We start from the raw sequence: 12,060 nt of genomic DNA on the forward strand, positions 1-12,060 counted from the left end.
TATTTTTATTTTCCATGATTTATAGAATGGTGTAATTTCTAGAAAAGTGACAGTTCTCCTGTAAATCCAGAAGGTTTTCCTGGGGTGTGACCTGTGTCATATCAGAACCAGAGTTAGACAGATCCCTTGCTACTATGAGAGTCCTGGCAGATTGTCCATCACACATGATGTCTGGCCCTTGGTGTCTGCGGTGGGTTTTGTGTACATCTGTACACTTCTGGAATACCAAGTATTCCATCCCACTGTGCCTAGAGGAATGCTGCAGCTGCATTAGGACTGAGCATTAATGCTTACAACGTGCAGTTCATATCTCTGTTATTGCAGCATTGAAATGTAAGCTGAATTCTTAAAGTAGAAAAACATGTTTTCTGTTCATTTGTACATTATCTACCAATAGTAACAAACAAATAGCAGTTATTGTTTTTAATCTTTTCCCTCCCCTGTGTACACGTTAACCTGCTTTGTGGCTTATTTGCACTGCAGTCACGTACATGATTCCAAGCAAGGGCCCATGCCTGACTGAGCCTGGGCTAGTACTGATGTGATATTGATCTCTTGTTAAAACAAGCTGAGTATAATCAGCCGACAGTGGGTAATGCTGCTGTATTTTGAAAAAGTATTGCAGTAGTGGTGCACATTTACATAGTAAGACCAAATTCACATTGCTTCTTTGTATTTCTTCCTACCTTAGGCCGTCGGTACCCCATTCTGCTGCTCAAGTTATCCAGCAAGTATTAGTCTCAGTGGGGTCGGCACCAGCTAAGCAGGTAATGCATTATTTTCTTCATTAACGGTCACATTTTGTAAATTTTTCTTTAAGCAATCAAATTCTTCACATATGCATATTGTACGGAAGCCGTGATAGGCCAAAGTATTTTTGTATGTGTGTATATTTTTTTAATGTTATTGTTGAATCATACTCCTATTACACTGTATTTAAAAAGGTCAGCCTTTAAACATTTCAATATTCATCTACGTGCTTCTGATATCTAAGCACGGGTGGCTTAAATAGTAAAAGGTAAACACACAGTTGTTGAACTACAACTCCTTAAACCAAAATGCAGATCTCCAGTGGTCGTAGAGCTTAATCTTCCTTGATGCAGTGGGGATTCGTAAGATATTGTCAGTCTGATAAAAAGGGTTTAGATGCATGTTCCTAGTTTCCATCACATTTGTCGATAATTTGAATTAAAACAAAATTCAATCACCTGAATCGATATATGTTGATAGTCTGATAAACATTCATTATCTGTGTGACCTTTTACGGCAAAACTCCCCCAGATGAGTTAAAGTTGAAGCTCAGAAAGGTCATCTTCAGTGGAGCAGAGGTTTAGAATAATGAGAAAGTGTTGTAGTCTTTCCTGAAACTAGAGATCTCACAGACTTGCTGCAATCCTGCAGCTCATCCGTGGGTTAAGTGTTGATCAATCATACTTCGTGACTAACAATAATTCTTCCTTCTTTCTAAGGCACCACCTGCTGGTGCTATAAAGATGCAATCTGCTCCTGTGTTACCTGGCAGCATCGCTCTCCCAGGACAGGGTTCTGCACCCAGCAAACCTCCAGGTGAGTTTGGTTTGTATCTCTGTAGCAGAATAGGAACATAAGCCTTTATGTCCATTCACTGGTTCCTTTTAGACCACAGGACACCTTACTTTAACACCTTTAGTGCTAGAGTGGGTGAGACAAGGAAACCCACAATTTAGCAGTTTTTCTATTAGAGCGGTTAAACCTGTGCTAGAGACTAGCAATGTGCAACACTTCCAAGCATTTAACAAACCCGTGTAATATTTAGAGTAGAGACCGAGAGCCTGTAGGAGACTTCTCCTGGTCTTACTTTTCACTGAGTCCACAGCAGAGATGTATATGCTGCCGCTATTCAGATCTATGCCGATATTTAGTTGAAGGGGGATAAGCAGGAGGAAATATGTAAATAGATTTTTAGGGCAATATACATTTGCTAGCAAACTAGCACAATGTATAGATTGTCTGTCTACTAGCATTTTTTGGCTTTGTGTACCTTGATAAAACACCTAACACCGAACTGTATTGTTTTTAAAGGAACACTCTTAACATTAGAAGTAAGTCTACTTATTTTTGAATGTAGTCTACTTATTTTTGAATGTTGCTTTTTTTGGTCCTCTCCCCTGGTATAAAAACAATATATAGATATATCGCCATAAAACTTTCTTGTAATCCAGCTCAGGACAGACTCCTCAGAGCTGCTGTGCTCAGCCTTCTGTGAAGTTATTAGTTCTGATGACTTTTGTTTTATTAAATGCTTCTCATACATTGGAGACATAGATCACATTACTGGTAGTTGCTTCTCTCTTTCAATCCAAATCTTCTCAGAGTGAGCATCATTTAAAAGAATATAAACTTTCAGCTTCCTTGTACTGTGCCTGATCCCAAATGTCGAGACCTTTTAAAACGTCTAGAGAAGTTTCAGCTCCTCATTCCATTAAATGTTAACGCAGTATAGGTAAGTTTAAAAAAAAAAAAACGTGGTTACCTTTGCCAGCCCAGGATGCTTCTGCTTGCGCACTTTGGCGTCTAATGTAGAAATGCTGTACCCCTACATGCCCGTCAGTGTTGTCTCAAGCAGTTTTAATAATCATATTACAAACGTTTCACAGCAAAGCATGGAAGTTAAAATAAACAATTAACACAATCAATAGCTAAATCTAGGTTAGCTATTGTGTTGTGTTTAAGTGGCTGCCTGACCGGCACTAAAAGGCATGTTATTGGACATATGTAAACGTTGCTTTTTCGAGTAAACGAAGAGCATTTTTTTTTTTTTACCAAAACCAGTACATTAAGATATTAGGGGTTTTGGTGCTTTGAGTGTTCCTTTTAAGTGAGTCCATAAGTAATATATTCTGACTACTGAACATATGCATCTGTAAGACATTTCCTGTGACTTTGGGGTGTTACATTTAAACTTTTCTTTACAGGGCAACCTTTTCCAAAATCTGAAACTCCACCTGTCCCTCCAGCTGCCAGTACCACGTCTGCCACAGCTTCACAGTCAAGCAAGCCATTTTCGTTTGCAGGTCCAAGGTAAAAGCATGACAGTATATCTATTATTATTGTCAATCTATTATGTTTGACTACTTTTGCCTTTAATTTTATTCAAGCTACAGTTTTGGTTTTCTGATGATGATCATTCGATTTAACAGATTATTTTATTGGACGTATTCTAGCAAACAATTGGAACTTTTGTTCCATTCACGCCCCATGTACCTGATGCAATTTTAATGACTTTTTTTTCTGATTACTCCTTATGCACTCCTGCATGACATTATCACCCTCTTGTGTTGAAAAAGCATATCATTTAAAAGTATTTTTCTGAAACGGTAATATTTTACTATCTGTCTATTTAGAATGCATGTTCTAAAAATCAACTGCATCAATGGCAACAATAATAATACTGTGGCTCAATCACTTTTCCTTATTATTATCCTGCCTTCCTGTTTCCTTGCTATACAGTTCGGGATTCAGTTTTGGTGGCGTCACCCCAGCATCCTCTTCTTCATCCAACTTGGGAGGCAGCACTGCAGGTAACTGAAAAAATTAGGTAGGGCTGGTACGCAAAAAAAAAAAGGCTAGGGAATTATATTCTGACTTAACAGATTATTTTGATCTAACAATTATTACTCTAATTGACATATTGCTGTTTAAATGGACCACTTTAGGCACCCAAGCCGCTTTATCTCAATGAAGTGGTCTGGGTGCAGTAATTCTGTTGTTTTAGTCCTGCAATGTAAAACATTGCCGTATTGTAGATGTGTTAATGTTTACATTGCAGGGCTAAACACACCTCAATTCGCTGTCTTCCTGGCAGCCATTAAAGGTGCTTCTGCTGTTATAACAGTCATAAAGTCCTCTAACGCTGATCCTATGAGAAGTATTTTGATTGGGCCATGTTTGTCGTCCCCAATGCTTCTCTATGAGGCAGAGCACAAGTGAAAAATATGCTGGGGGAAAAAGGTAAATTAAAATCTTTTTTTTTTTTTTTTTTTTTCCCCTTCTTCTTACTGGTTTTAAGTTAGGGGGTCCTAAATCTAAATTGGTGGCAGAACACTAAAACTTTACGAATATAGGTTTGTAGTAAAGGGAACACTCTAAGCACCCTAATCACTACAGCCTGCTGTACCGGTTATGGAGCCAGGAGTGCCATGGTGCCTCTCACAGGGGAAGTATTTTAAATCTGTGATTTACAACTTACCTGAGGTTTTAGTTATAGGGTTTGGAGCAAGCTCTAGTGGTTATTCTGACTGGAGGGTTACTAGATCTGACATAAGCGTTTAACCCCTTAAGGACCAAACTTCTGGAATAAAAGGGAATCATGACATGTCACACATGTCATGTGTCCTTAAGGGGTTAAAGATTGTTATTCGAGTCTAGCTCTTGCATCACTATGATGGATATAAAACTCTTCACTGTTATATAATAAGGAAATGATGCACATCCAGTTGTTGATAAACCACTTATGTTTTTTTTTCTGTTACAGGTTCTTTAGATCAATCCCGGGATCCTAACCAGTCCTCACCTTTTACATTTGGAAGCAAGCCTGTTTTTGGTTCTGGATCTCTTGGATCATTTTCCTTTTCATCTGTTAAGTCTGCAACTCCGTCAACTATTACAGATACTGCTTCCACACCACCCACTTTCCAACTTTCAGCACCTTCTGCTGCTGGTCTAGCTGCTTCTTCCACTACTGGGGGAAAGTCGGAAGCCACAGCAACCAAACAAGGGGATGGTATTTTTCAGACTTTTTCAGGTGGAGAGACACTTGGGAGCTTCTCAGGTTTAAGAGTAGGTCAAATTGACGAAAGCTCCAAGCCAGATAATTCAAAAGCAACACCCTCCACTCAGCCAGCTAAGTTGCCTAGTGCTACCCCTGTGTTTGGTTCTGGGGGTGGACTTCAAATTTCAAAGCCTGCAGAAGTATCTTCCAGCACTAGTGGTGCCCCAGGCACTCTTTTTGGTAGCTTGCCATTAGCAGGTGCTGGATCTTCAGCCAGTTTATTTAGTTCTGGTGCTAGTAAGCCAAACTTCTCTTTTCTTAGTCCATCAAGCACAGTTGCTGCTGCAGATTCTTCATCTGGAACAACAGCTTCAGCAACTCTGTCATTTCAGAGTCTCCTAGCCCCTGCCACCTCAGCCCAGTCTCCTGCAGCTTCCAGCCCTGCAAACCAAAATGAATCGTCTTCTACACCTGCAGCCTCCACGTTTGCATTGTCAAGTCTTTTAGTCCCTTCTTCTGCAGATGTCAGTTCAAGCACTCTGGAAGTAAAGCAACCTTTCAAATCTGATAAACTTGTCAGTGAACCTGCAGCTCCTCCTTCTCTTCAGCAGCAAAACCCATCATTTCCCACAAGTGAGGGAGATAAAGAACAAACTCCAAAACAAAATCTTGTAGGAGGAGCCAGTACAACTCCATTTGCTTCTGTTGCTGCCTCTATCATTCCTACTGCTCAGTCAGCAGCCGTGACCAAGGAAGATGCAGCTCCTATCCCCTCTCTCCCTGCCACAGTGAGCTCTGGCCAAGTATCATCCATTGCATCTGAAGTACTCAATCCTTCAGCACCTGTAAATACATTGTCTGGAGTACTCTCCACCCAAACACCAGCTCCTGTTACATCTTCTCCTCCGGTTGCACCGAACAATCCACCTACGGCACCTCCACCAGTAGGGTCTACGGCCTCAAGTTCTGCATTTGGTCAACAAAGTGTTGCATCGTCCACTCCAGCTGCACTACCAGCTTTTGGCCAAGCACCTGCATCTAGTTCGGCACCCACGCCCTTTGCACAACAAAGTGGAAATGCAACAAGCGCCGCAGCAAATACTACCACGGGTTTTGGAACAAATGCCTTTGGACTAGCAGGTTCAACAGGAGCCGGCTTTGGACAGCCTTCTTTTGGCCAGGCACCAGCTTATTGGAAAACACCAGCTTCAAACTCTGCTAGTAACTTCTCTTTTGCCCCATCAAGTTTTGGCACACAGCCTGCTTTTGGTCAGCCTCCAACATCAACTGTAGCTGCATCAAGTACTGGTGCCCTTTTTGGAAGTTCCGTGAGCTCTAACAGCGCCACCACTTTTGGTCAGCAGTCAGCTAGTGCCAGTACTCCCACTGCTGGAGGAACGGGACTGTTTGGGCAGAGTACCACTCCTGCTTTTGGGCAGAGCTCTGGCTTTGGGCAGGTTGCGCCAGTGTTTGGTAATGCAAGTTCCTCAACGACAACCACCTCATTTGGTCAGTCATCCGGTAAGGACTATTTTATTTCTCCTTTAGTTTCCCTCACTTGAACTCTCAAGCAGAAAAAGTTAATTGATGCTGCTGATGGTCATAAGTTCTAATAGAAGCACTTCCTTAAAAACATAAAATGTTTTCCAAAACAGGATCCTATAGGCATCAAAACAACTTAATGAACCTGCAGCCTCACTGCTCAATCCTCTTCCATTTAGGAGTTAAATCTCTTTGGTTTCTATTCTAGCCACACCACCCCTGTCTTTGACTCCTACAGCCTGCATGATTTTTTTATTATTATTTCAATCAGATATTTACTTACTTTATAATGTTTTATAACTTGCAGGATGTGTTTACGAAGGCTGTGTGAATCACAGGCAGGGAGGTGTGACTCGTACTGCATAAACATAGTGATTTAACTCCTAAATGGCAGAGAATTGAGTAGTGAGGCTGCAGGGAAGTGATCTATACACCAAAACGACTCCATCAAGCTAAAATTTGTTTTGTGCTTATAGTATTTCTTTAACTGTTATATACTGAAGATATTACTCTCTGTAAATTAGATTCTTCTAGTTGATCTGCCACTCAGAAAAGGGACTTTGATGCTGCTGATGGTAACGAAGCCACATGGAAGCACTGCCACCTCTACTAAAGAATTGCCTCTAAAATCCCCTTAAAGCAGTTTTTAAAACTGTGTGTATGTTATGCTGAATTTTAAATCTGTTTCCTTTTGATGGAAATAAAGAAAAAATTCAGCTGAACTTGAGCACTTTGGGCAGAGGCATTTCAATGCCATTTCTCTTTTGCACAGTGCAGATCTGTGGCTTATCCTTTTTATTTGTATTTTGTTTACCCGTCACTAAGTGTTTGGAAATGGAGCACACTGACAGATCTTTAATATGATTCATTATTGTTTTAAACCAATTTGTAGGAATACATTTTCATCAAAGTATTCAGGACATACGTCATTTACTCAAAACATATCTATTAAAACAGCAGGGTTTGAAGAATTATTAAAGCTGACATAATGCTCTGCTGCTAGTCTAATGGCTGGAAAACCATGAAAGGAGTAGAAATTTTACAAAATATAAAACTACACGTTGACCAACCCTGCATTAAAAAGAGACATGGCGCAGTAAGGATTCCTGTTTTGCTCATCCTTTTTCCAATTCGCATCATGGTTTTTGCTTACTGACATGCCAGGCCTTTTATTCACCCAGGAATAACCCTACCGCTTCATGTCTCTGTATTGCAATAGATATTAACACAAAGTTCACGTATTTTTATATTCTTAAAGGGGACACTAAACACCAGAACCACTACAACTTAATTAGTGATTGACCGATATTGATATTTTAGAGCCGACACCTATAATCTGTGAACTTTCAGACAGCCGATAACTTACCGATATTCTGTACATTTACTATTTTGAAAAAAGAAACAACTTCTACACAAATCTACTGTTAACTGAACATGTTTATAATTATTTATTTTTGCAAACTCATTTTTATTAAAGGACCACTATAGGCACCCAGACCACTTCAGCTTAATGAAGTGGTCTGGGTGCCAGGTCCATCTAGGTTTAACCCTTTTTGCTGTAAACATAGCCGTTTCAGAGAAACGGCTATGTTTACCTATGGGTTAATCCAGCCTCTAGTGGCTGTCTCATTGACAGCCGCTAGAGGCGCTTCCGCGCTTCTCACTGTGATTTTCACAGTGAGAAGACGCCAGCGTCCATAGGAAAGCATTGAGAATGCTTTCCTATGAGACTGGCTGCGCGCGTGGCTCTTGCCGCGCATGCGCATTCAGCCGATGACGGAAGAAGAGGGAGGAGAGTCCCAGCGCCGAGGGAGCCCGGCGCTGGAAAAGAGGTAAGGGATTAACCCCTTCCTCCCCCTTCAGCACCACGGGAGTGGGACCCTGAGGGTGGGGGCACCCTCAGGGCACTATAGTGCCAGGAAAACAAGTTTGTTTTCCTGGCACTATAGTGGTCCTTTAAGTGGTAAATGCACAAAATATACACCAGTCAGATTTTTTTTATGTTTTCAAGAATATTTAGGGTTCCCCTCCCTGTCCCTTAGTGTTCCCCTCCCCTCCCTGTCCCTTAGTGCTCCCCTCCCTTCCCTGTCCCTTAGGGTTCCCCTGTCCCTTAGGGTTCCCCTGTCCCTTAGGGTTCCCCTGTCCCTTAGGGTTCCCCTGTCCCTTAGGGTTCCCCTGTCCCTTAGGGTTCCCCTGTCCCTTAGGGTTCCCCTCCCCTCCCTGTCCCTCAGGGTTCCCCTCCCCTCCCTGTCCCTCGGGGTTCCCCTCCCCTCCCTGTCCCTCGGGGTTCCCCTCCCCTCCCTGTCCCTCGGGGTTCCCCTCCCCTCCCTGTCCCTCGGGGTTCCCCTCCCCTCCCTGTCCCTCGGGGTTCCCCTCCCCTCCCTGTCCCTCGGGGTTCCCCTCCCCTCCCTGTCCCTCGGGGTTCCCCTCCCCTCCCTGTCCCTCGGGGTTCCCCTCCCCTCCCTGTCCCTCGGGGTTCCCCTCCCCTCCCTGTCCCTCGGGGTTCCCCTCCCCTCCCTGTCCCTCGGGGTTCCCCTCCCCTCCCTGTCCCTCGGGGTTCCCCTCCCCTCCCTGTCCCTCGGGGTTCCCCTCCCCTCCCTGTCCCTCGGGGTTCCCCTCCCCTCCCTGTCCCTCGGGGTTCCCCTCCCCTCCCTGTCCCTCGGGGTTCCCCTCCCCTCCCTGTCCCTCGGGGTTCCCCTCCCCTCCCTGTCCCTCGGGGTTCCCCTCCCCTCCCTGTCCCTCGGGGTTCCCCTCCCCTCCCTGTCCCTCGGGGTTCCCCTCCCCTCCCTGTCCCTCGGGGTTCCCCTCCCCTCCCTGTCCCTCGGGGTTCCCCTCCCCTCCCTGTCCCTCGGGGTTCCCCTCCCTGTCCCTCGGAGTTCCCCTCCCTGTCCCTCGGGGTTCCCCTCCCTGTCCCTCGGAGTTCCCCTCCCTGTCCCTCGGGGTTCCCCTCCCTGTCCCTCGGGGTTCCCCTCCCCTCCCTGTCCCTCGGGGTTCCCCTCCCCTCCCTGTCCCTCGGGGTTCCCCTCCCCTCCCTGTCCCTCGGGGTTCCCCTCCCTGTCCCTCGGGGTTCCCCTCCCCTCCCTGTCCCTCGGGGTTCCCCTCCCTGTCCCTCGGGGTTCCCCTCCCTGTCCCTCGGGGTTCCCCTCCCCTCCCTGTCCCTCGGGGTTCCCCTCCCCTCCCTGTCCCTCGGGGTTCCCCTCCCTGTCCCTCGGGGTTCCCCTCCCTGTCCCTCGGGGTTCCCCTCCCCTCCCTGTCCCTCGGGGTTCCCCTCCCCTCCCTGTCCCTCGGGGTTCCCCTCCCCTCCCTGTCCCTCGGGGTTCCCCTCCCCTCCCTGTCCCTCGGGGTTCCCCTCCCTGTCCCTCGGGGTTCCCCTCCCTGTCCCTCGGGGTTCCCCTCCCTGTCCCTCGGGGTTCCCCTCCCCTCCCTGTCCCTCGGGGTTCCCCTCCCCTCCCTGTCCCTCGGGGTTCCCCTCCCCTCCCTGTCCCTCGGGGTTCCCCTCCCCTCCCTGTCCCTCGGGGTTCCCCTCCCCTCCCTGTCCCTCAGGGTTCCCCTCCCCTCCCTGTCCCTCAGGGTTCCCCTCCCCTGGGCCACTGCCACCTCTCACATTATCGGCAATATTTGTATCAATAGTGGCCATTACTGATATTTGCCAAAATCTGGAATATTGGGTGATCCTATCGGCCAATCCGGTAGTCGGGCTATCCCTAACTTTAATGTAGTCTTTTTGGGGCAAAGATACATACATTGCTGCCTAATGCCACTTCAAGTGGCTGGCACTTGAGCAGCCACTAGAGGGGCTCCCGGTTGCATTCCTGCAATCTTTGCGACATTCGACATCTCCACACTCTGCATAGAGACGCTAAACCCTCCCCATAGAGATGGTATGAGTCATTGCATCTCTATGAGGAGTTGCTGATTTGTCAGGGCGTTAATTGCTGCACATGCACACTAGGCCCCGGTCCTTTCCTATGGGGAAGCATTGGATTGGCTGAGATCATCGGTAGTGATAATCTCAGACAGTAGAGGAGTTGGCGCTGATGGATATAATGTAAGTAAGCTTTATTTAAATATTTCTGGAGGAGGGGGAGAAAAATAACTTCCCCTTCATTTCTCTAATGTTAATAATACATGTGTGTATTCCTAATGTTAGAGGGTTCCTTTAACAATAATTTGGAAACTAGCCAGCGGATTTGAGCACCTACATCCGAACCCTCTGCCACATATAGCAGTTCTGCACTTTTGCTGCTATTGACAGTTGAATTACTTCTGACAGGGCATCACCCCTGTTCAGGCAAACCCTATTCTGGGCAATAAATATATCAGATTAATGGAGTAGCTAGCTAGCCAAAATATGAGCCGGAAAAAGGGCAAATACAGGATAAGAAGCAATCAAATAGAAACAAATACAAATCCCAGACTCCACCAATCTCAACTGGCCAAATAAGCCCCCGTTCAAAGCTCAAAAAAGACACTACCTGAAATAAGGGTAATATACCCTTAAAATGCCAGGAGTGGAGAAAGTGGAAAATACATAAAGAAATATAGAATAATAAAATACAATAAATATAATAAAAAAACAAAACAAAAATGTTCAATGTGTGGAAATAACCATTTAGCATTTTAACATTTACACGCTTGCTCTTTTCACAAATAACATTTTAGCAAGACTTTATCCACAGACTGCCGAGTATTTTATAGACTTTATCCACAGACTGCCGAGTATTTTATAGACTTTATCCCACAGACTGCCGAGTATTTTATAGACTTTATCCACAGACTGCAGAGTATTTTATAGACTTTATCCAAAGACTGCCGAGTATTTTATAGACTTTATTCAAAGACTGCCGAGTATTTTATAGACTTTATCCCACAGACTGCCGAGTATTTTATAGACTTTATCCACAGACTGCCGAGTATTTTATAGACTTTATCCACAGACTGCCGAGTATTTTATAGACTTTATCCACAGACTGCCGAGTATTTTATAGACTTTATCCCACAGACTGCCGAGTATTTTATAGACTTTATCCCACAGACTGCCGAGTATTTTATAGACTTTATCCCACAGACTGCCGAGTATTTTATAGACTTTATCCACAGACTGCCGAGTATTTTATAGACTTTATCCACAGACTGCCGAGTATTTTATAGACTTTATCCACAGACTGCCGAGTATTTTATAGACTTTATCCACAGACTGCCGAGTATTTTATAGACTTTATCCACAGACTGCCGAGTATTTTATAGACTTTATCCACAGACTGCCGAGTATTTTATAGACTTTATCCACAGACTGCCGAGTATTTTATAGACTTTATCCAAAGACTGCCGAGTATTTTATAGACTTTATTCACAGACTGCCGAGTATTTTATAGACTTTATCCCACAGACTGCCGAGTATTTTATAGACTTTATCCACAGACTGCCGAGTATTTTATAGACTTTATCCACAGACTGCCGAGTATTTTATAGACTTTATCCACAGACTGCCGAGTATTTTATAGACTTTATCCACAGACTGCCGAGTATTTTATAGACTTTATCCACAGACTGCCGAGTATTTTATAGACTTTATCCACAGACTGCCGAGTATTTTATAGACTTTATCCACAGACTGCCGAGTATTTTATAGACTTTATCCCACAGACTGCCGAGTATTTTATAGACTTTATCCACAGACTGCAGAGTATTTTATAGACTTTATCCAAAGACTGCCGAGTATTTTATAGACTTTATTCACAGACTGCCGAGTATTTTATAGACTTTAT

General features: G+C 44.5%; 1 protein-coding gene across 3 annotated transcripts in view; it reads left to right on the forward strand.

The window, feature by feature from the left end:
- NUP214 (nucleoporin 214) overlaps positions 1-12,060 on the forward strand; it is a 68,674-nt gene that overhangs the window by 34,951 nt on the left and 21,663 nt on the right. For all 3 annotated transcript variants that reach the window (XM_063436514.1, XM_063436515.1, XM_063436516.1), the window contains exons 25-29: positions 692-767; positions 1,470-1,566; positions 2,955-3,060; positions 3,490-3,560; positions 4,514-6,271. In XM_063436514.1, the coding sequence (XP_063292584.1) occupies positions 692-767; positions 1,470-1,566; positions 2,955-3,060; positions 3,490-3,560; positions 4,514-6,271 (2,108 nt within the window). The remainder of the gene's footprint in view (positions 1-691; positions 768-1,469; positions 1,567-2,954; positions 3,061-3,489; positions 3,561-4,513; positions 6,272-12,060) is intronic.

Source organism: Pelobates fuscus, chromosome 11 (genome assembly GCF_036172605.1).
Source record: "Pelobates fuscus isolate aPelFus1 chromosome 11, aPelFus1.pri, whole genome shotgun sequence".
In the NCBI taxonomy this organism is placed as follows: Eukaryota; Metazoa; Chordata; class Amphibia; order Anura; family Pelobatidae; genus Pelobates; species Pelobates fuscus.